The 24,329-nt window shown below is 36.6% G+C and overlaps 1 protein-coding gene across 5 annotated transcripts in view; it reads left to right on the top strand.

The window, feature by feature from the left end:
• HSPBAP1 (HSPB1 associated protein 1) overlaps positions 1-24,329 on the top strand; it is a 64,638-nt gene that overhangs the window by 18,104 nt on the left and 22,205 nt on the right. For 4 of the 5 annotated variants that reach the window (XM_007493791.3, XM_007493792.3, XM_056793535.1 and 1 more), the window contains exon 2: positions 5,135-5,320. The exons of the other annotated variant lie outside the window; for it this stretch is intronic. In XM_007493791.3, the coding sequence (XP_007493853.2) occupies positions 5,135-5,320 (186 nt within the window). The remainder of the gene's footprint in view (positions 1-5,134; positions 5,321-24,329) is intronic. 5 annotated transcript variants of the gene reach the window in all.

Here is a 24,329-nt window from a genome sequence, read left to right as displayed (position 1 = left end):
GATTGAGGCCCTGCTAGACCTCAATCACACAAAGAGGAGTAAGAAAAGATAGAAAGACTTCAAAGGAGAAAGACTATCAATTGAAATTTTTTGCTGCTATTATTAGCAGCAAATACAGAATAAAATAATAGTTTATATTCCTTAACAATAGAGTTCCAAGAGCTTAATTTATGGTCTTTTGCACATTACCATTTTAGAAGATATTAGCTATCCCAAAGATTGCATTGCTTATGAAAAACAACAGGATTATGTATAACTCACTTTTATAGAGTGCTTTAAGATTTATAAAGCACTTTTCTTTACAAGTGCTCTACAAGGTGGATAGTACAATTATTATCAGACTAGTCTAGTCCACCTATCTCATTTTATAAATGAGGAAATTGATATAACCATTTCCTTTTACAGATGGAGAAACTGAGGCTAAGAGAGATTAAATGACTTTTCCATGGATACCCAGTCAGTAGTTGTCAGAGCAGATATTGAATCTAGATCTCCTGATTCTAGTTCATATTCTCTCAACACTCTGTTTTCTCCATTGTGTAGTGACCAATTTTAACCCTTCTAGATTCAGTGGTGGTAGTAGTCTCTCGGTAACCAAGGATGACTATTGTCTTTGTGCGTTTTCATCTATGGTGTATAGATGAGCGTGCACAAAGACACTTGTGCGTGAAGGAGATTTAAGTGGAAAAGTCGATGCATAGAGACAGTCCCACTCTCTCGGCGTTGGAAGCCTGGGTCCAGTGGCACGAAAAGTCGTTACACCTGGAGACTTCCTCAGCTGCATTGTCTTTTGTGCTCCAATACGCCCTAAGCACTCCACAGTGCTTTGCTGAATCGCCCTCTCAGCAGCCATTGAACCTTCTTGTTGGTTTGTTCCGCCTGTTCCGCCGAAGCAGTCTTCACATGCTGGGTGAGCAAAGCCCTGGTTCACCAGGGGTCAACACCGACCCGATGGCTACCCTCACAAGGTTTGGCTGGCCTGTCGAAGCCGTTGCCCAGGGTGTGGCCACTGCCGCATGCTAGCAGCTACTGGGAGCCACAAGTGAGAGCTGAGTGTCAGGTGAGGGTCAGAGGCTGGAGAGCTGCCCTAGGAGGGCACGACAAGCCCTCCATACCAGAGATACTACCCCTCCCTGAGGAATAGGATCTGCTGAAATGACATGGCCTACGGAGATGCTTACTATTATTACTCATTAGGGATATATAGGACCTGCTGTGATGGCCACAGAACCAGCAATGGAGTTCTTAAAGCCAGATAAGGAAGAAGAAGGTATTCTAGGAAAGGAAATAATGTAAAAAGAGATTGATTCTTTCTAATATATACTATGGAATAATGGAAGGATCATAGTCAGGAAACCTTGGTTCTAATTCCTCACTTTGCCATTAGTTGTGATTCACTCTTTTAATCTTTTCAATTTGTCTAAAATGAAGTAGTTCTTCATCTGAAAACTGGAGGGAATAGACTAGATAGCATCTAAGATTGTCCCTTCTAGAACTAAATTGTGAATCTCTTAGATCCATTCCTTCTTTGCCGTTCTTAATCTCTTCTTGGTTTAGGTCTTTCTGACCTCATACCTGGATTCTGCTATTTTGTATTAACTCTTTGACTTGCTTTTCTCTTCCTCTTTCCAATGCCTTTTGCATGGATTTTCTATTTCCTAAAATGCTTTCATCATAGGAGATTAGAATTAGAAAGGACCTTTGACTTCTCAGCCATTTGTGGTTGTTCACTCATGCCAACTCTTCTTGACCCCATTTGGGATTTTCTTGGCAAAGATACTGACCTGGTTTGCCATATCTTTCTCCAGCTCATTTTATAGGGTCACATGACTGGTAAGTATCTGAGGTCAGATTTGAACTTGGAAAGATGAGTCTTCTTTCCTTCAGGCCTGAGCCTTTATCCCCTGTGTCACCTGTGGTGTTATCTTTTATCATTTTCTTTTTGTAGCCTCTCTCTTTTCAACTTCTTTTATAAGGCTTCTCTGGACTTACTTTGAAAGTTGTCAATAAATATTAAGTACTTACTAAGTGCTGACAGGACTTAAAGCAGGATGATGTTGGTATCAGAGACAAAAAGGAGATGTATATGAAAAATGTCATGTGAAGGTAGAAGTGAAGAGTCTTGGCAACTGATTGGATCTAGGAGTAAGAGAGTGAAGAGTAGAAAATAACACAAGTTTTGAGTCTGTGTGACTGGAAAAATGTTGATACTCTCTATAGTAATAGGGAAGTTAGATTCAAAGAAGTCCAAAGCCCTAAATTTTCCAGTTCTTTTCATATAAAGAGAGTAGTTCTTTTTAAAAAATTTAATTAAAATACAGCTTTATGTTTAGACCATAATAACTTTTGTTTTAGTCATTTGTTTCATTCTTTAAAATTATATTTTCCATTTTATATGGGGAAATTAAATAATAAAAATATTGGTAAGTGAAGAACACAAAAGAACTATTTTTAAATTCTTTTCATGTGTCTGCAGATTCCAGATTATTCAAAGATATTAGAGATTAGAACAATTAAAGTCTCCTTATTTCTAGTCTTTATTATTCTCTTCCCAGTACAGTACACAGTTATCTTCTAAATGTTTGAAGGTGAAAATTTAAAAATCTCGTCTCTCTATGAAATTAATCATAATATGAAAAAGTTGGATTTATCACAGATATTGATTATCACATTGTGTTACTTTTGACTCAGGATTGTAGATTTAGATCTAGAAGAGAATTTATAAACCATCAAGTCCAGCCTTTTCATTTTACAGACAAGGAAACTGAGGCTGAGAGAGGTTATAAGTAACTTGCCTGGAGTCACAGTAAATTTCTGAAGAGTATTTGAATGGTCTTTTTAACTCTAAACCTGGTGCTTTTTTCACATTTCCACCAGCCTGCTGCTATCAGTTCAATCCAGTAAATATCAATCATCACACAAAGGGAGGCAGGAAAAGATTTGGAATTGAAACTAGGCAGAGCAGCAGATGCAAAGTGGAGTGTGTCTTTGCCCTCTTTGTAAAGGGAGACTTTGGGAGGAATTTATTACTCCATCCTCTAGAGAGGAAGCTGAGGGAGATGGTGTCAATCAAGGCTTGAGTCAAGGGGTAGGTGATGAATTAAAAAATGATGAGATTATCATAGGATGGGGCATCTTGTTCTGTGTTGAAACAAGCAGAGCTACAGATACAAAGTACATTAGTACTTCTTAAATACTTATATATTTAAGATCACTAATCACAAAATTTTAATTTTCCCTTATTTAGGAAAGTTGTTATGATGTTAAAGGCTTTTATTTGTATAATTGAATCTAAGATATGTTTGGTATATTAAAAAACAATTATTTGTCAAACTTATAAGCTTTTAATATGGAAGAACAAATAATTTCAAATATTTAAATATCTCACTAGGTTCTATGAAGGATACCAACATTTGTGTGTTAGAGTAATAATAAAATCCATTGCAGTTCCTGTTTAAAATTAATTTTTATAAATATTTTTTGCATCATATCCTACCTTATTCCTTCCCCCTTGAGCCATCCTGTGAACAAAAATTATGTGTTCAGAATGTCATGTTTACAGCCCTACTACCTCTACAAAGAAAGGACACTCTTTTTTCAACTCTTTTCTAAGACCCATCTTTGTCATAATTACACAACATTCCATTTCCATTTCATTTTATTTCTACTTATTATCATTTGTTTCTGTTTATATTTTTGTAACTCTGTTTCTTGTTTTCCTGGTCTTACCAACTGACTTTACTCTGTATCAGTTCATATTGGTCTTCCCATGCTTCTCTGCATTTCCCATATTCTTCATTTTTTACAGTGTAATAGCATTCCAGTACATTTTGTACCACAATTTCTTTAACCTTTCCCCAGGAGATGAGAACTTAATTTTTCTAGTTCCTTGTTATCACAGAAAAGTGTTGTTGTGAATATTTTGATATGCAAAAGACTTTTTTTTTTCTGTCTTTAACTTCCTTGGGGTATTGTTACAAGGGAATCACTTTAAAAGACTGATATATATTAATTTAAGGTCGCCAAGGAATTCAGCTATGTAATTCCTAAATGAAAACTCAAGTTTGCAGTCAATCTTTTATGGAGTTTAATTACAATAGGAGGAAGAAAGGAATTAGAGATAGAGAGAGAGAAAAAGGGAGAGAAAGGAATAGGGCTTAAATACCCCTTCTGTTTAGGCTGGGCCAAAAGGCCCAAGCCCTTAGATAGCTGGGGCAAAGAAAGGAGATCAGTCCCTATTACTCACGTGACCAAAATGGAGAAACAGTCTCAGAGGCCCCCACCTTCAGCTTCCTTCAGAGCAAGCTTCTCAGAGTACACTGCCACCACTCCGATCAACTCCTCAACCACCCCGAGTCTTCAGACCCCCCTGATCTTTAAGGAAACCCTCCAAGTTGCCTCCCCTCAGTTCTCACATCTACCAATCACTGTCCATCAATTTCCCTGTGCCAATGGAGGCTCTAGCTTAACCCAGGACCGCCCAGAGGCCTTGCACATGTCTGTTGAAGGTTATATTTTCAAATAATTAAATCTTTGCTCCTTTGCTACAGCCCTTTCTAAATCCTGTTAACCTGAGTAGGGTAGAGATTGGAATAATTAAATTTTGATCTAGGCTGCAGCCCTTACTCAATCCTGTTAGGACTGAATAGGGTGGAGATTGATTCCAAGTATCTCCATTGTATCAATTCTAAAATCAATCATGACTCAAAGAAATTCCTGTTCTATGCTTAAGCATAGGTCAAAATCCTTTCCATTGTTCAGCAAAGGGTTTCTGTCCTAAAGTAATCTTAAGAAGGGAAGGAGAAGGAACCTCCCATGCCAATGGGATTCACATTCCAATAGTCAAGACCCACTATCAATAGGAAATTTTTCAAGTATGAAATTTCCCAATGGTGAAATTTCCAACATTTATAAGTCTAAGAAATTTTGAGGTTTACAGTATATAGATGAGGACCTGGGACCTCTAGATGAGTAGTAGGACAGCTCCTCCATCTGTGTATTAGTGTAACATACAGTTGTAATTTAGTAGAAAAATTCAGTCACCTGAAGTGTTATCATTTAATTTTGCCCTTTCCCATTTTTAGGAAATAGTAATTTTACATATTTATTAACCCATAACTACTTATTTCTCTAGGTGAACTCAACAAACCTTTTACTCCAGAGGAAGCAAAAGAAATTATAATGTCTTTACAACAACCAGCAGTCTTCTGCAACATGGTTTTTGATTGGCCAGCCCAACATTGGAATGCTAAATGTCTTTCCAAGCTCTTGTGTAGAAAGCAGATACGATTCAGGATAGGAATGAAAAAACCAGATACAGGTAGGACTCTGAGTAGATATAATATAATGACTCTTTAATATCATTTCCTCTTTCTCAACAGTGGTTTTTATGTTTTTGGAAAAATCTTAACCTCTTTTCATCTATTTGACAATTTGCATTGGAGATATAAAAAGTTTATTGGAGGTTTTGATAAAAATGATTATAGTTATAAATGTTTTGTTTTTTTTAGAATTAACATATACTTCCTTAAGCAAGACAGTATTAACCACACCTGGTTATATTTTATTTAAAGATATACCTCAATACAATAATGTAATAGTACAAAAGATTATACATTACACACATTCAATAATCTTTTTTCTTAACCACCTACATTCCACAGTAGTCATTTTGTCTACTCTTGGCCCTGGAAAACCTCCTACAGCTTCTTGGTACACCAGGTAGAACTATGGGCCAGTCAGTCAGGAAGACCTGAGTTCAAATCAGTTCTCAGACACTTACTAGCTATATGTTCCTGAGCAAGTCATTTAACTCTGTTTCAATTTCCCCACTTGTAAAATGAGAATGGTCCTAATAGTCCCTGTGTCTCAGGGTTGTTGTAAAGTTCAAATGAGATAAACATTATAAAACACACTGCAGTCCTTAAGGTGCTGCACTGATGCCAGTTCCCCAAGGATCCATTCTGTCCAGTCCCAGGCCCCTACATCTCCTTAGTTATCTTGTTCCACCTTGATTCCCAACTGTGCCCTGCTAGATCCCATCCATAGGAGTTCATCCCAGGACTGAGTACATAATGACAAGGTGATCTCTCTTGTTAAAAAATTTTGAATGATTATTCAAAATTCACAAAACTAAGTGTAAGAAAAGTTTAAGAAGTTTATTTTCATTTTTTGGCGGGGGGGTAAGTTTGTAGCATCTTCTTTGATATATTCTGTGTGTATGTGTGTGTTTTAAACTCAGTTTTATCTTTGAATCCCCGATTTCACACAATTTCAGGCACTTAGTAAGTAATTAACAAATATTTGTTAATTAATTTTATCTGTAATCCTCTTAAAGAGCTATAATCTTTGGCTATTTATCCATATTATCCATTTATCTTTATCCATAAAAATCTTTTAAAATGTTGATTTTCTTTTTTTTAATTTATCTCTAGTATTAAGAATTATGGATGGTAGCAATGGTACTGATTACCCAAAGCAGTAGGTAACTTCCAATTTGTTTTTATTTGACTTTGTAATGCATTTTTATACTAATTAATTAAAAAGTAAGTCCGATATTTTGGGACTTACATAAAACATGATGGAGCTAAGTGGTGCAAACCCAACCACAAAGATGCCCAGGTTTTCTTACCAACACTATTTCCTACAACTTCAAGGATGGGATAGATGACATCCTAAACAAAGTTTTCTTCTCCCCATAAGCTCAGAGTTTAGGAGGCAGCTAATAGAGAGGGAAAAGAATAGCTCTAGAGACTAAAGATCTGGATTCAAATCCCACTTGAGATGCTACCTTTTGTGACCTCAGGCAAATCATATAACTTTGCACAGTTTCTTCAACTGTAGAAAAGGCAGTGGGGAGTAAGAGAAGGAAGGAGGATGTCAGGAGAATCAGTCTAGATAGCCTTTGGGGTATCTTTTGACTCTGCATCTAGGATCCTAGAATCATAGAACATTAGAGTTGTCAGATTTGGAGACCTTTAGTAGATTCCTCTTAATTCAGCTCCCCAAATAATTGTTTAATCTTTTGTTTAGATAAATATATCATCATATTAATAGGTCTTTGTGAAGAAAAAAAATGAAAATTTAAACAATAGTACAAATAGGTGAACAACTTTTCATTTAAGTTTAAGATTTTTCAGCTAGTCTTATATCCTCATTTTATTCAGTCAGTGACTTAGTCATATTGATTTCTTTCCTTCACAGTGCCTCTCTTCTATTGGTATACCTCGATTATTGCAACAAGCTCCTCACAGATCTAAATTCAGGTTATAATTCTTCCTACATACACCCCTTATGTGCTAACAAATTTTTTTTTAGTGTAGTAATATTTATTTTTTCCTAATTACATGTAAAACCAGTTTTAAACATTTATTTTCTAACATTTTGAGTTTCAAATTATTTCCATCCCTTTCTCCCCCTCCCTCAAATGGTAAGCAATTTGATATAAGTTATACATGGACTGTCATTCAAAACTTATTTCTGTATTCATCATGTGGAGGAAAGAAGATACTTATCTTCAAAAAAAAAAACAAATCATGAAGAAAATAAGGTGAAAATAGTGTGCTTTCATCTGCATTCAGACTCCATCAGTTCTGCCTCTGGAGTTGGATAGCCTTTTTTTTATCATGAATCCTTTGGAATTGTCTTAGATCATTGTATTGCTGAAAATAGCTAAATCATTTCACAATTGATCATTGTACAGTATTGCTGTTACTGTGTAGAATGTTCTGGTTCTGCTTTCTTTACTTTGCATCAGTTCATAGAAAACTTTCTAGGTTTTTCTGAAACCATCTTGCTTATCATTTCTTATAGCAAAATTGTATTCCATCACAATCATATACCACACCTTGTTCAGTCATTCCTCAATTGATTGGCATCTCTTCAATTACCAGTTCTTTGCTACCACAAAAAGAGCTGCTAGAAATATTTTTTTGTACTAACAATTTTTATTACTTACCACTCTAATCTTGTTAGTATGCTACTCCAAAACCTTGAGGAAATCTGTTTTAGTGGTTTCTCCAGTACTCCTCAGTACTCTTTCTCTGATCAGATTAATTATTTCCCTTTCCCACAAAAACATTTTATATGTTTTATTATATACATTTTATTACCTCCATGTCTTCATTTATGCTATCATCACCTAGAATCTCTTTCCTTCTCTCTGGCTCCTATAGAAATATGACTCCATCTTTCAAGGAATAGTTCAAGTCCTTCTCTGCTCTCCCAATCTGTATTCTTTTCCTACTCTAAATTTTTAGGGCATTAGTGTCACATAATTTGGTGTGATATTAAACTTATCTTAGAATGTTTGTCATCATTTTGTCCTCTTTTACATATCATTTTTGTCAGCTAAATTAAGTTGGAAGCTCCTTAGAGGTGAAAGCTGTGCCTGTTCCTTTATATTCCATCAAAGTGATTGTCATAATGAAGTATAGGAAGAGACCCAGGAAATGTTTGTTGGTTGATTTGTTCTTGGGTAATTAAAAATTGAATATAACTTAGAGATCTTTCCATGATCTCTATATATGTCCTGCTTATTGAAACAGGATAGTTTATTATTCCCCTTACTTTTGATTTAATTCCTTGCAGGACCCAGGGGAAAGAATTAAGAATATCTGAAGCAACTAATATGCTTACCCTAAATAGTCAGTTGTCAGTTGCCAGTGGTGAGTTTGAGACACTACTCTTTATTACCATCAAAAAATATATTTATTATTTTGGTACTTTTTAATATTAATGCTAGACTGTCTCTTATCTGTGAGTGTCATTCTCCCAGCCTCACCCCAGGCATATTATTTGACCGTGTTAAAAGTAATATCTCTTAATTGCTAAAAATTTATCATTTTTAAAATTAAATATCAGACAAGAATTAGCATAAAATGTGTCACATCCTTTAAAAAAATTACTAAGGCATAAATTTATACTTGTTAAGAGTTTCCAGATATTTTAGAGACTAATGTGAATTTAATCTTCTGTAGTTTAAATGTTGAAACTTATGCTCTAGGTTAAAATTCCTAAAATTCTTTGCTATTATGTAAGAAACTTCAAGTGTCTTTTGTAGAAATAGTTACTTATTCTTGATTTAGGAAGTAAGATCATAAGCTTTTAAAGCTGGAAATAAAATTATACTTATATGAGTCAGTTTCTTTAGTAGATCCACTAAATGGTAATTATCAAAGATTAGTATGCAGTATTGAATATGTTTCAGCATATTGTAGAAATAGCCCAAAATTGCATCATGCCCATATTTTATTTTCTTTTGTATTTGACTATTCTGTCTTTCCCTGGAAGAGTAAATTTCAAAAGCTTTTTCACGAACTCAGAACCATGATTATTTATAAGCTGCCAGATACCAAACCTAGCTGAATTTCTTTTAAATAGCAAATTTGACAGTCAGCTAGGTAAAGGTAGCAACTGCCTAGAGTGCCTCAGTGAAAAATGACAGAACATTAATGATAAAGTTTTAAAAGAAAGAGTTCATGTGTCCAAAGTAAAATTTTTTAAAATATACAACCTAAAATTGTTATGATAGCAAAATTGTAAGAGTAAGAAATAAATGTTGATTGCAACTGCCACAAAGAAAGAATGAAAGAATTCTGTTTTGCAAGTAGTTGAGTTGCAAGGTCCCCAATTACATTCATTCATTCCTTTGTATGGTAATATTGAGATATATAATGTATCCAGTAAAAGGAAGGAACAGCACCAAAGAGCTGACCAATTGAAACTCTCTCATTTAAGAGATGGAAGACAGGCTAAGTCTGGGAGATGAGGTAGTACAAATGGATTTACTATATTCTTCAAGGATTCAGTGATTGGCAGTGGGGAGGGTTTGGGAATGGTGTAGGACAAATATGAAGACTGTAGAACCCTCTTAATACCCAAAGGGATCTGGGATCTACTTGATTTGGAGATTCTCTCCAAATTGAAGTCCATCCATGGCTGGTTATTTTGAGCAGCTTTTGTCCATTTCCCCTCATAGCACTCATCTCAGCAAAATACACCAAGAGTTAATGAAAAGACTCATAATCATTATGGTACAGCCAGTTAAGAGTTAAAGTAAAACAATCCTCTATGTTGAGATCTAATTTGTGGTGATCAGTAGGAACAGGAACACTATTATCCTAGTATCAATAGCACTGATGTTTTACCCTCATCATTCCTTAAAGACCTTTTAAAATTTTTTACTGTGGATAGCTCTCTCTTTGAAGAAATAGTTAGCAAGAAGATAAACAATAATGTGGTTTTACATAAGGAAAATAAAGCATTGACATTTACTTTTCTTCTAATGTCAAGAAATCTTTATCATTTAAGTGGTGGAGTAGATTTAAGGTCTTTGGAAAAGCAGATTTCTGCATATTTGTCACAAAAGAAGAAATAATAACTGTTGGAACCAGGTCCCTGATTCTACTCAACAGCCTTGTGTTACCTGATCTGGAGGGGCCACATATGTTTATATTGGTGGGTGGCTGGGAGCTGTCAGGCCATGATGTCTTGACAAGGTCACTTGTGGATGCCAAGAAGTCACAGAGTGGCTCTTTGGCAGGATAAAATTGCCCACTCGGCCCCCTCTGCATGACTTCTGTCATCAACATCCCTCACTAACGAAATTGACATGATTGTTGTCCTCTCCCTAGTCTCAGAAAAAGTACTATAAGAGCAAAATGCTTGCACACTATTTCCCCCAAAATATCACCAGAAGATCAGACTCACAAAACCAAACCCAAAAGACTATTATGGGTTAACTTTTGCTTAGGTACATAATTCCCAGCAAAAGCTGTACCCACAAGCCAAGCCCAGAATATCCCCTACTCCCCCTGTACAGAAACTCATTCTCCTAAAGCCAGTACATAAATCATTCATAAGGAAAGACTTGTACAGGTACACCAAGCTCCACCATGCCTCAGTGGACTTGATTCTTCCCCTTGAGAAACTCCCTAGTAAACCCTGAACAATGATCAATGAGGAAATAATGTTTCTTTTTTTTTTTTTTAAATATATTTTATTTGATCATTTCCAAGCATTATTCGTTAAAGACATAGATCATTTTCTTTTCCTCCCCCCCACCCCCCATAGCCGACGCGTAAGTCCACTGGGCATTAGATGTTTTCTTGATTTGAACCCATTGCTTTGTTGATAGTATTTGCATTAGAGTGTTCATTTAAAGTCTATCCTCTGTCATGTCCCCTCAACCTCTGTATTCAGGCAGTTGCTTTTTCTCGGTGTTTCCACTCCCATAGTTTATCCTTTGCTTATGAATGGTGTTTTTTTTCTCCTGGATCCCTGAAAGTTGTTCAGGGACATTACACCGCCCCTAATGGAGAAGTCCATTACGTTCGATTATACCACAGTGTATTAGTCTCTGTGTACAATGTTCTCCTGGTTCTGCTCCTCTCGCTCTGCATCACTTCCTGGAGGTTGTTCCAGTCTCCATGGAACTTCTCCACTTTATTATTCCTTTGAGCACAATAGTATTCCATCACCAACATATACCACAGTTTGTTCAGCCATTCCCCAATTGATGGGCATCCCCTCGTTTTCCAGTTTTGGGCCACCACAAAGAGCGCAGCTATGAATATTTTTGTACAAGTCTTTGTGTCCATTATCTCTTTGGGGTACAGACCCAGCAGTGCTATGGCTGGGTCAAAGGGTAGATATTCTTTTGTCGCCCTTTGGGCATAGTTCCAAATTGCCCTCCAAAATGGTTGGATCAGTTCACAACTCCACCAGCAATGAATTAATGTCCCTACTTTGCCACATCCCCTCCAGCATTCATTACTTTCCTTTGCTGTTATGTTAGCCAATCTGCTAGGTGTGAGGTGATACCTCAGAGTTGTTTTGATTTGCATCTCTCTGATTATAAGAGATGTAGAACACTTCTTCATGTGCTTGTTAATAGTTTTGATTTCTTTATCTGAGAACTGCCTATCCATTTCCCTTGCCCATTTATCAATTGGAATGAATGGCTTGATTTTTTGTACAATTGATTTAGCTCATTATAAATATGAGTAATTAAACCTTTGTCAGAGGTTTCTATGAAGATTGTTTCCCAATTTGTTGTTTCCCTTCTGATTTTAGTTATATTGGTTTTGTTTGTACAAAAGCTTTTTAGTTTGATGTAGTCAAAATTATTTATTTTACATTTTGTGATTCTTTCTATATCTTGCTTGGTTTTAAAGCCTTTCCCCTCCCAAAGGTCTGACATGTATACTATTCTGTGTTTACCCAATTTTCTTATGGTTTCCTTCTTTATGTTTAAGTCACTCACCCATTTTGAATTTATCTTGGTGTAGGGTGTGAGGTGTTGATCTATTCCTAGTCTCTCCCACACTGTCTTCCAATTTTCCCAGCAGTTTTTATCGAATAGTGGATTTTTGTCCCAAAAGCTGGGATCTTTGGGTTTATCGTATACTGTCTTGCTGAGGTCGTTTTCCCCCAGTCTATTCCACTGATCTTCCTTTCTGTTTCTTAGCCAGTACCAAATTGTTTTGATGACTGCTGCTTTGTAATATAGTTTTAGGTCAGGGACTGCAAGGCCCCCATCATATGTGTTTTTTTTCATTAATTCCCTGGATATCCTTGATCTTTTGTTCTTCCAAATGAACTTTGTTATGGTTTTTTCTAAATCAGTGAAGAAGTATTTTGGTAGTTCAATGGGTATGGCACTAAATAGATAAATAAGTTTGGGTAGGATGGTCATTTTTATTATATTGGCTCGTCCTATCCATGAGCAGTTAATGTTTTTCCAATTGTTCAAGTCTAGTTTTAGTTGTGTGGCGAGTGTTTTGTAGTTGTGTTCATATAGTTCCTGTGTTTGTCTTGGGAGATAGATTCCTAGGTATTTTATTTTGTCTAAGGTGATTTTGAATGGGATTTCTCTTTCTAGTTCTTGCTGCTGAGCTGTGTTGGAGATATATAGAAAAGCTGATGATTTATGTGGGTTTATTTTGTATCCTGCAACTTTGCTAAAGTTGTTGATTATTTCAATTAGCTTTTTGGTTGAATCTCTAGGATTCTTTAAGTAGACCATCATGTCATCCGCAAAGAGTGATAACTTGGTCTCCTCCTTGCCTATTTTGATGCCTTCAATTTCTTTATCTTCTCTAATTGCTACTGCTAGTGTTTCTAGTACAATGTCAAATAGTAGAGGTGATAATGGGCATCCTTGTTTCACTCCTGATCTTATTGGGAATGCATCTAGTTTATCCCCATTGCAGATGATATTAGCTGTTGGTTTTAGATATATACTGTTTATTATTTTTAGGAATGACCCTTCTATTCCTATGCTTTCTAGTGTTTTTAATAGGAATGGGTGTTGTATTTTATCAAAGGCTTTTTCTGCATCTATTGAGATAATCATGTGGTTCTTGCTAGTTTGCTTGTTGATGTGGTCAATTATGTGGATGGTTTTCCTAATGTTGAACCAGCCCTGCATCCCTGGTATGAATCCTACTTGATCATGGTGAATGATCTTTCTGATCACTTGCTGGAGTCTTTTTGCTAGTATCCTATTTAAAATTTTTGCATCTATATTCATTAGGGAGATTGGTCTATAGTTTTCTTTCTCTGTTTTTGACCTGCCTGGTTTTGGAATCAGTACCATGTTTGTGTCGTAAAAGGAGTTTGGTAGAACTCCCTCTTTGCTTATTATGTCAAATAGTTTGTATAGTATTGGGGTCAACTGTTCTCTGAATGTTTGATAGAATTCACAGGTGAATCCATCAGGCCCTGGGGATTTTTTCTTAGGAAGTTCTTTGATGGCTTGATGGATTTCAATTTCTGATATGGGATTATTTAAGAATTCTATTTCCTCTTCTGTTAGTCTAGGCAGTTTGTATTTTTGTATATATTCATCCATTTCTCCTAAATTGGTGTATTTATTGCCATATAATTGGGCAAAGTAATTTCTAATGATTGCCTTAATTTCCTCCTCATTGGAGGTGCTGTCCCCCTTTTCATCTTTAATGCTGTGAATTTGCTTTTCTTCCTTCCTTTTTTTAATTAGATTGACCAGTACTTTGTCTATTTTGTTTGTTTTTTCAAAGTACCAGCTTCTTGTCTTATTTATTAAATCAATAGTTCTATCACTTTCGATTTTATTAATTTCTCCCTTAATTTTTAGGATTTCTAATTTGGTTTTCTGCTGGGGGTTTTTAATTTGATCGCTTTCGAGTTTTTTCAATTGCATTTCCAATTGATTGATCTCTGCTCTCCCTTGTTTGTTAATATGAGCTTTCAGGGATATGAATTTGCCTCTGATTACCGCTTTGGCTGCATCCCAAAAGGTTTGAAAGGATGTTTCGCCATTGTCATTTTCCTTGATGAAATTATTAATTGTTTCTATGATTTCTTCTTTAGCTAAACGGTTTTGGAGTATCATATTGTTTAATTTCCAATTGGTTTTAGATTTTGTTTTCCATGTACCATTACTAATCATTATTTTTATTGCCTTGTGATCTGAGAAGGCTGCATTCATTATTTCTGCTTTTTTGCATTTGTGTGCTATGTTTCTGTGACCTAATGTATGGTCAATTTTTGTGAATGTGCCATGTGGTGCTGAGAAGAAGGTGTATTCCTTTTTATCCCTATTTATTTTTCTCCATATGTCTATTAATTCTAATTTTTCTAAGATTTCATTCACTTCTTTTACCTCTTTCTTATTTATTTTTTGATTTGATTTATCTAAATTTGATAATGGTTGGTTTAAGTCTCCCACTAGTATGGTTTTATTGTCTATTTCTTCCTTCAATTCTCCTAGTTTCTCCATTAGAAATTTGGGTGCTATATTATTTGGTGCATACATGTTGATTAATGATATTTCCTCATTGTCTAGAGTCCCTTTTAACAAAATATAATTACCTTCCCTATCCCTTTTGATCAGGTCTATTTTTGCATTGGCTTTATCAGATATCATGATTACCACTCCTGCCTTCTTTCTATCAGTTGAGGCCCAGAAGGTCTTACTCCATCCTTTAATTCTGACCTTGTGGGTGTCAACCCGCCTCATGTGTGTTTCTTGAAGACAACATATGGTAGGGTTTTGGATTCTAATCCATTCTGCTATTCGTCTACGTTTTATGGGTGAGTTCATCCCATTCACGTTCAAAGTTATGATTGTCATTTGTGGACTCCCTGGCATTTTGATTGCCTTCCCTAATTCTAACCTTTTCTTCTTCGGCTCTACCTTTTAGTCCAGTGATTTACTTTGAATCAGTCCCCCTTGTCCCCTCCCTTGATGTTTCCCTTTTTAGTCCCTCCCTTTTTGTTCCCTCCCCTTCCCCCCTCTCTTTCCCTCCCTTTTTGTTCTCCCTCTCCCCCTCCCCCCCTTGGTTTTCCCTTCTCCTTACCCTTGTTGGGTAAGATAGAATTCAAGATCCCAATGGATCTGGATGTTTTTCCCTCTCAGAGTTGATTTCCCTGAGATTGAGGTTTAAGTAAACCCCCCCCCCTCTCTTCCTCTCCTTCTTATAGGAGTTTTCTTCCCCTCCCCTTCCCCTGTGAATCTTTGTGTGAGAACCATTATTCTATTTGGTCTTTCTTTACCCCCTATTTATACATTACATTTTCCCCACATATTAGTATACATAGGTTGATATAAATGTAGTCCTTATAGAAGAGAGTTTGAGTAAAAGAAGATAACATTTTTCCCCTTTCCTTAATATTTACCTTTTCAGGTATTCCTTGCTCTTTGATTTTCGGTATCAAACTTTCCACAGAGCTCTGGTCTTTTCTTTGCAAAAAGTTGGAAGTCTTCTATTTTGTTGAATGCCCATACTTTCCCTTGGAAGTATATAGTCAGTTTTGCTGGGTAGCTGATTCTTGGTTGGAGACCCAGCTCTCTGGCCTTTCTGAAGATCATGTTCCATGCCTTACGATCATTCAGAGTAGAACTTGCAAGGTCTTGGGTGACCCTGATTGGCATTCCTTTATATCTAAATTGTCTTTTTCTGGCTTCCTGTAGGATTTTTTCTTTTGTTTGATAGCTTTGGAATTTGGCAATTACATTCCTGGGAGTTGTCTTTTGGGGGTTTAGTGTAGAAGGTGTTCTGTGAGCTCTGTCAGTGGATGTATTGCCCCCTTGTTCTAGAATCTCTGGGCAATTTTCTTTGATTATATCTTGTATCACCATGTCCAGTTTGGTGTTTATTTCTGGCTTATCTGGGAGTCCAATTATTCTTAAATTATCCCTTCTCCCCCTATTTTCCAGATCTATCACCTTGTCGGTGAGATATTTTATGTTCTCTTCTAATTTCTTGGTATTTTGGCTTTGCTTTATTGATTCTTGCTCTTTTACACGATCATTGTCTTCCAGCTGCCTGATTCTGGCCTTTAAAGCCTGGTTTTCTTTTACAGTTTGGGCAAACTGGTTTTGTAGATGCGTGAATTTCTTTTGCATTATTTCCAACTTTTCCTCCCAGAAGGCTTCCATCTTTTTGGTCATTTCTGATTCAAATTCTTCATAGGTTTGTGGAGAGTTTCCATTTCCTTTGGAAGGTTTTGGAGCATTTTCTTTTATATTATCTTCTGTCTGCTCTGTATTTTGTATTTTGGCTCCATAGAATGTGTCCAAAGTTGCCCCTTTCTTCTTATTTTTCTTGGTATTTTGGGGCTTCTGTGGTTCTGTGGAGTTTGCCATTTCTGAATGTGGAGGATTAGTTTTTCTTGTCTCTTTCTGGTGTTCAGGGGCTTTAGTCCTGGGCAGATAGTTCTATGAGCTTTCCCTGGGTTAAACTGAATATGCCTCACTGGAACTGGAATGGAAGGGTCGGACCACGAGGCCACACTCTCCCCCTGGCTCGATTTCCGGAAGTTGCCTTCAGAATCGCTGGCCGTGAGGCTGTTTCGTCGGCCTGCGGGGGGATGGGCTGCCGCTTCCCCAAGCTCCGAGAGCACAGACTTTCACTGAGACTTGGATAGCAGGATCCAGCCCGTGAGGCTGTCTTGCCCGCCCTGAGGGTTGCTGTTGTTTTGACCAGCTCTCTGCAGCGGAGGCCCCAGGCAGTAACTTTCCCCCGGACCAACGGGCTCTCTGCAGCGGAAGCCCCAGGCAGTAACTTTCACCCGGACTGGGACTTGGGTAGAAGACCCTGAGGGTTGTTGTTCCTCAGACCCTGCTCTCTGAGCCCGGCGCGGCTGCCGCTTCCGGGAGCCTTGGACTCTGCGCTCCTACCCCTGAGGTCCGAGTGATCTCGGGTTCTGGCTTTTAAGGGGAGCCGTACCTTTTGAACCGGGTCCAGGTCCAGGAGGAGGGTTCCCAGGGTCTGTGCTGTTGATCGTTTTGAATTTCGGCGCCTTAGGAGCTTCTAGTTTGAGATCGGTCGGGAAGGGTTTTCCGGAGATCTGAACTTCAGCTTTCTCTAAGCCGCCATCTTAACCGGAAGTCTCGGAAATAATGTTTCTTAAGCAGTCAGGGAACATTTTATCTCTTCATGGGGGTGAGGGTGGAGAATAGAGAGTGTAATCACTACTATTAAAGAAATAAGGGATAGGGCTATGTAATAATAAAAATATTTTTTTAACCCTTACCTTCTGTTTTGGAATCAATACTGTATATTGGTTGCAAGGCAGAAGAGTGGTAAGGACTAGGCAATGGGGGTCAAGTGACTTGCACAGGGTCACACAGCTAGGAAGTGTCTGAAGCCAGATTTTAACCCAAGACCTCTCCAGGCCTGGCTCTCAATCCACTGAGCCACCCAGCAGCCCCCTAGAAAGATTTTTAAAAACTTCACTATGTTAAAAAACAACAAAAAACCATAGATGGTGAAGAAGTTTGATAATATATTCATTAATTTTTTTAAGATAGGAAAACAGCTGTGATCTTGTGTTGGATAATCATTTCAATAAACCTACTCTACTAAGTCTTGGAATACAAATATAGAAGCAAGACATTCTTTGCCCTCAAGGAGTTTTCCTTCTACTAGGGGAAAACAGCACATGTAAAGGAATGGTGACTAGGGAAAGGAATTTTGGTCTGAGCAGTCACAATGATGATGCATGGATAGAGTAGCATAAAGCAGTAGATTAAGACACCATATCCAGGAGCCTTGGTAGGGTTTATTTGTTTCCTGTTGCCAAACCAAGAGGTGAAAACCAAAGTTGAAGGACAGATGGCAAGAAGCTGACCAGTTTGGCCAGCTAAATGGGATGTGAGTTGTGCAGTGGGCTAGGCTAGATAGATCAGTCAGAACAATTGTATGATTTAATCCCCTGCCCTATCTGTAGCCAATAAATAGCAGTTCTAACATGTACTCTTTACATTGGTAGATTACCTTTTTGACTAATGTTTGATGAGACTTACTGTAACAGAATATGAAGATTGTGAATTAGCCAAAAGTAGAGTAACTGCAATTCAGACTTTTCTAGGAATCCTGAGCTTGAATAAAAAATGGTTCTCTATTATCTCAAGGAGCAAATTGTGTATTACTAGGTTTAGTACTGGATTTCTCTAACAGCTGACTTTTCTGGGGGGAAAGCACATCAGTATTTTATAATATTGCTAGACTTCTTGAAATGACTATCCAGCATAAGGTCACAGTTGTTTTCCTGCCTTTAAAAAAAAAGTGTTTAATGAGCATATCATCAAACTACTTCTCCATCTGTGGTTCATTGTTTTTAAACAAACTAAGAAATATGTAGTTCTGTGTAAAGGTTACTTTAGTACAGAGATTCTTAATCTAGGGTGCTTGAATTTTTTTAAATACTTTGATAACTGAATTTCAATATAATTGGTTTCCTATATAATCCTGTAATTTTTATTTCACTCATTTAAAAGCATTATTCTGAAGAAGGGATCTCTAGAATTCACCAGACTGACAAGGGAGTTTATGACACAAAAGTTAACCCTTGCAAATAGAAGTTCTCATGAGCTTTTGTAGCAACAAGTCTTAATGAGCAAAAATTGAAATGTCTCCTTTACTTCATTATTACTTCTATGTTTCTCTGTTGTGTTGTATTTGGGGAAATAGGAAAGGGGCAAAAGGAAAAGTAAATAGAAAGGCTGGTTAGATAAATTAGGAGAACTGTTTCAAGGCAATTTCCTCAAAAAGAGGGAACAGAATTACAATGAACCAAACAAGAAAGCTCCTCTTGTGCCTCCCTCCAAGCCCTCAGTAGCACAACAGGTCACTAGAGAGGACTAGCTCTATAGTCTGCCTAACTTAGAAAGTTCTTCCTAGGAATAATTAGCGAATGCTTCAGTTAATAGGTATTTTTTCACTGAAAATGAAGGTATTTGTAATGTAAAATAAGATTTTTAATTGACTCATTAAAGAAAAGGAAAAACATTTAAAGTATGTCTATCAGACAGTTTTTTTGTTTTTATTATGTACTAGTATATCTCATTAATAGAAAATAAAAACATATACAAATTTAGAGTAGAAGGAACTTTCAGAGAACATCTGGTCCAACTTCCTCCTTTTTACAATTGAGGAAAGGTAGTTCTCAGATGAAGAGTGGCAGCATAGTGGAGCAGAAAAGGGTCTAGATTTGAAACTCAAGTGAGACTTTGTGACCATGACCCTGGAGCAAGTCACTGGCTCTCTCTAAGGTCCTTGATATAGGAAAGAGAGTAAGAGAAATGCTTTATAGACATTAAAGTGCTACAGAAATGGGCATTTTCTATGGCCAAGCCCTCGGTAACCAGCTTTGCTCCCATAAAAAACAAATTAGAAAGTATTAGATTGTTTTTTGTTGTTGTTGTTGTTGTTAATCCTTAGTTTTTTTTCCCTTAGAATTGATACTAGGCAATTGGGGTTAAGGAACTTGCCCAGGGTCACACAGCTAGGAAGGGACTGAGGCCAGATTTGAACTCAGGACCTCCTGTCTCCAAGTCCCGTATTCTATCCACTGAACTACCTAGCTGTCCCTGGATTGTGTTTTTAAAGGGCTCATGAACTGATACTTTAAATATCAACTACTCAAAAGGCCATGTTAACTCTTAGATAGAAGCTTAGATAGATAAGCTTAGGCTTAGATAGAAAGCTAGGCTCAGGAGTCTAGAAGAACTGGGTTCAAGTCCAGCCCCAACACACTGGCTTCATGACCTTGGATAAGTCACTTAAATGTTGCTCCAGGCAACACTAAAACAACAAAAACAAGAAATTGAAGCAGAGGTGCTGGTCTGCATTGAGGAAGGGTTCTTGATGAGGAGCTTACTGCATTCCAGCCACACTAATGAGCTGGCTCAAACAAGCAGAAGGTTTTCGAGATCCTGGGAGGAAGGAGTTCCCTTTATACACAGTGTATGGTGGTTTTTCCTTTATTCCAAATGTCATTTGAAATATTATCAGTCTTGCACTTTATCACATATTTTTAGATTCCTACATATTATACATATTTTTCCCCTTCCTTAGATTCTAATTTCAAAGAGCAGAGATTACCCATTCTTTTTTTTTTTAATTCTCAGTGCCAAATGCAAAGTTAAGTACACAACAGACACTTGATAAATGCTTACTACATTAGTGACTTTTTTAAGTGCCACTATAATGAGGTCTTTTTGAAGGTTCTTGGTAATAATAGGTAACATACAAAATACAGCTTAAAAAAACTCATTAAGACTTGAGTTTTTCTATGTTCTATTAAATATTATGCTATGGTGCTGTCTGTCTTTACATACATAGTCACACAAGCACACACACACATATGATGCCATTATAGTAGAAAGCTGGTTTAGTTTTTGTTGGCTCTGGAAAAGAAATTGTTAAAAAAAAACAAACAAACGAAGAGCACTATGTCTTTTGAAGACTATATATCTTACATCATCTAGAAATCCAAATAGAATCTGGTCATGTAGAAACAACTTTGCAACTCATACCTGCCAGTTCTTGAACAATTTTTAAAGTATCCTCTCTGGGTCCTACTTAGTAGGAATTGCCAGCAATAATATCCTACTGTATACCCATTCTGAGAACACTTAAGAAACACATTTATAATCCCACTGGAAGAGATATATATAGTCGTTGGTTTGTAAGCAAATATATATGATCTAAAAATGGAAAGATTGTGAAACAACAGATTGCACAACTCAGAAATGATGTACTGAATACCTTGTGCCCAGCACTGTACCAAGAACTGTGGAAAGCCCTGAGACTACCTTTCATTTCCACTATGTATATCTTACATGTACCTAGTTGTTTGCATGTTATTTTCCTCACTGGGGTATGAGGTCCTTGGGGGAGAGATCTCTTTTTGCTTTTATTGTATTCTTAGTACAGTGCCTGGCACATGGTAAATCCTTAGCAAATGCTTGATCACTGATGGGCTGTATTCCTCCAGGTGTCAGCAATTTGTAGGAGAAAATATTGTACCTTTTTTTTTAGCCCTTACTTTCCATCTTAGAATCAATCCTGTGTATTGGTTCCAAGGTAGACATGGTTCCAAGGTAGACAAGCAATAAGGGCTAGACAATAGGGGTTAAGTGTTAATTAAGTGTTAGTTAAGGTCATATAGCTAGGAAGGCTTTGAGGTCATATTTGAACCCAGATTCCAAAACTAGACCTGGCTCTCAATCCACTTAGCTGCCCCAATATGATGACTTTTAATTAATAGCCAGTGACTATAAATGACTCCATTACAAAATGAGTTCCATATACTATAGGTGCTTAAGAGGTCAGAGAAAGGAAAGCTCATTGTAGATTATGGTGATTAAGGAAGATTTCATGGAAGAGGTAGGAATTTGTGTGGAGCCTTAAAGACAAGTAGAAAGAATCTGAATGGCCTTTGGTGAGATGAAGCCTCAGGAGAGTGGGCATATTGTTGAGGACACCAACCTCTATAGCCTGGCTAGATTGAACTCTTTTAAGACTATCCTTAAGTATGAAATGAGTTATTTCATATAGCTATGCACAGCTGGGAAGCAAAGTAACTTGAAGGCAAGCCTTACATTAAAGACATTACTTAGGTAGCCTGCAAGGCAAGGAGACACATCCTCAAATAGCAAGAGATTCTTCATTCATCAGCTGTGTTTGTATATGGCATATGACAGGACATTATAGGAGCAAAGGTAATGTGGAAGAGACTGTTATGAATTTGTCTCTCTATCTGGAACACCACATAAATGTATCTACAGTGTCAGGAGTAACCTCCGAAAATCAAGAGAAGTGATCCATATATGCCGGGACTATTTATTAGATGCATTTGATTTACTCAAAGCATATCCAGTGTTATTTGAGTTGTCATTCTCTGGCCAGATTATAAGGTTGTGTGAGAGCTTTCTTTTGTATAAACCTTATTGGATCCTTTAGCAAAATAATGACCCTGGGCTCTTGATAAGACCCTAGGAATAATTATTATTAGATAACTGTTTCTAGATTTAGAAACTTCAGGAGATGGGAGTGGGGAAGGACCTATTTAAATTAGCCATGTATCACCTTGCAAAAAATAGTGAAGGTAGATGGATTCTGGTATCCTAATACCCTCCAGTCCATTCATTTCCAGACAAGGAAGCTATCTCTTACCCTATAGATATATCTTCTCTTTTGGAAGAACTGCCAGGGTACATGTTTTCAATTCATTCCAGTTAATATTTACAGCATGGCCTTATAGGTTAAATGGTAGAATGTTTGCTGCTCTGCAGTTAAGGTTCAGAACAAAAGATCAGAATAAGAGAGGAATAAATTTGGGGATATACTTCTTTAATGCTATATAAAAAGCCACCTCAGAAAACATAAGAATATAGATTCCATCTAAGAAAGTATCAAAATAATAGTTTGTTCAATCAATACTATCTTTGAATGAGCAAAGTATAATAGATGCCTGCTTTTTTTTTTTTAAACCCTTACCTTCCGTATTGGAGTCAATACTGTGTATTGGCTCCAAGGCAGAAGAGTAGTAAGGGCTAGGCAATGGGGGTCAAGTGAATTGCCCAGGGTCACACAGCTGAGATGTGTCTGAGGCCAGATTTGAACCTAGGACCTCCCATCTCTAGGCCTGACTCTCAGTCCACTGAGCCACCCAGCTGCCTCCTAGATGCCCACTTCTTAATAAGTTCAAAATACATGCAGTATTCATAAGCCCTCCTTAATGATTTGTTGCAGATATGTCTATAATCTAGGTATATTCTAAAGCCTTGAATACCTACACTCACATGCTCACTCTCAGTCTATATAGCTTTTGTGTAATTTCCATGTATTTACTACTCACTATGTAAAAGAATACTCACTGAATCAGAGTAAATAGAGGGAAGGCCAGTCTGAATTAAATAATATTTTAAAGTAATGGAGTCTTATTACTTTGAAGTCTATTTTATACCTTGAACTATTAACAAGGTCCCACAGGATTTCCTCTAATGAATACTTAAAACTAATTTGTATGAACAGCAACCATTTTTATTCATCATGTTAAAGTTCCAAGTAGGTTAAACATGCTCCTTTTAAACTACTAATTTATTTTTAAAGACCATTTCTTCATAGATTAAAGCAAAAACTAATTTTCCAAGTAAATCGTCATATTATCACCAGTTCTGAAATGGTAGGATATAAGTTCTAGATATATTCATGTTATAGGATCACAGAATTAAAAAAAAAAAAAATGAATGAACTTCCCAGGTTATTTCTTCCAATTTCCCCATTTTTACATAATGAAATTGAGTCCCAGAGAAGTAAGTTGACATTGAATTTCACATAGCTATTAAGTAGCTGGAATTTTAACCTAGGCCTTTTTAACTACAATTTTAAATAATATGTTATTGATGTTTTTTGCTTTAATATAATTTTTCTGAAAATGCCCTCCCACTAATGCTTTCTAACAAATAAAAAGAAATTTGAAAAAGCCAAGTAACACAATGACCACATCTGACATATGCAACTTCTGTATCCATAGTCCTTTTCTACCACTATTCCAGGAGAGAAATACATTTCCTTATCAGCACCAAGATTTTCCCTCTTGACATATTGTACATAATGTAACACTGTTTTTCCTTTTATTTTCCTTAATATTTAAAGATAACTTCTCTCCCCATCTTCTTTCCCCCAAGTTCTGATACTTTGTTTTTGCTTTTTCTTTTTTATTAATAGAATTTATTTATAAATGTCTACACCCCAACCCCCTGCATCTTAGAAAGCATCATCTGGGAGACAGATATGTATATATAAATTATGTCCTTCATGTTTACATTTTTCAGTTCATTTCCTGGAGGTGACATTCACAAGTTATTCTTTAAGTATTAAATTTGTAGCTGTATATAATGTTCTCTTGATTCTACTCATTTTGCTATTCATTTGATCCCATGTAGTTCCAAGTTTTTTTTTTTAATTAGCCTACTCATCACTTTATCTGACTCAGTAATATTCCATTACAATCATAAACAACAATTTGTTTATCCATTCTCAACTTGA

Source organism: Monodelphis domestica, chromosome 4 (assembly GCF_027887165.1).
Source record: "Monodelphis domestica isolate mMonDom1 chromosome 4, mMonDom1.pri, whole genome shotgun sequence".
NCBI lineage: Eukaryota > Metazoa > Chordata > Mammalia > Didelphimorphia > Didelphidae > Monodelphis > Monodelphis domestica.
Note: the sequence above shows the minus strand (reverse complement) of the source record. Positions and strands in the feature narration are given on the sequence as shown.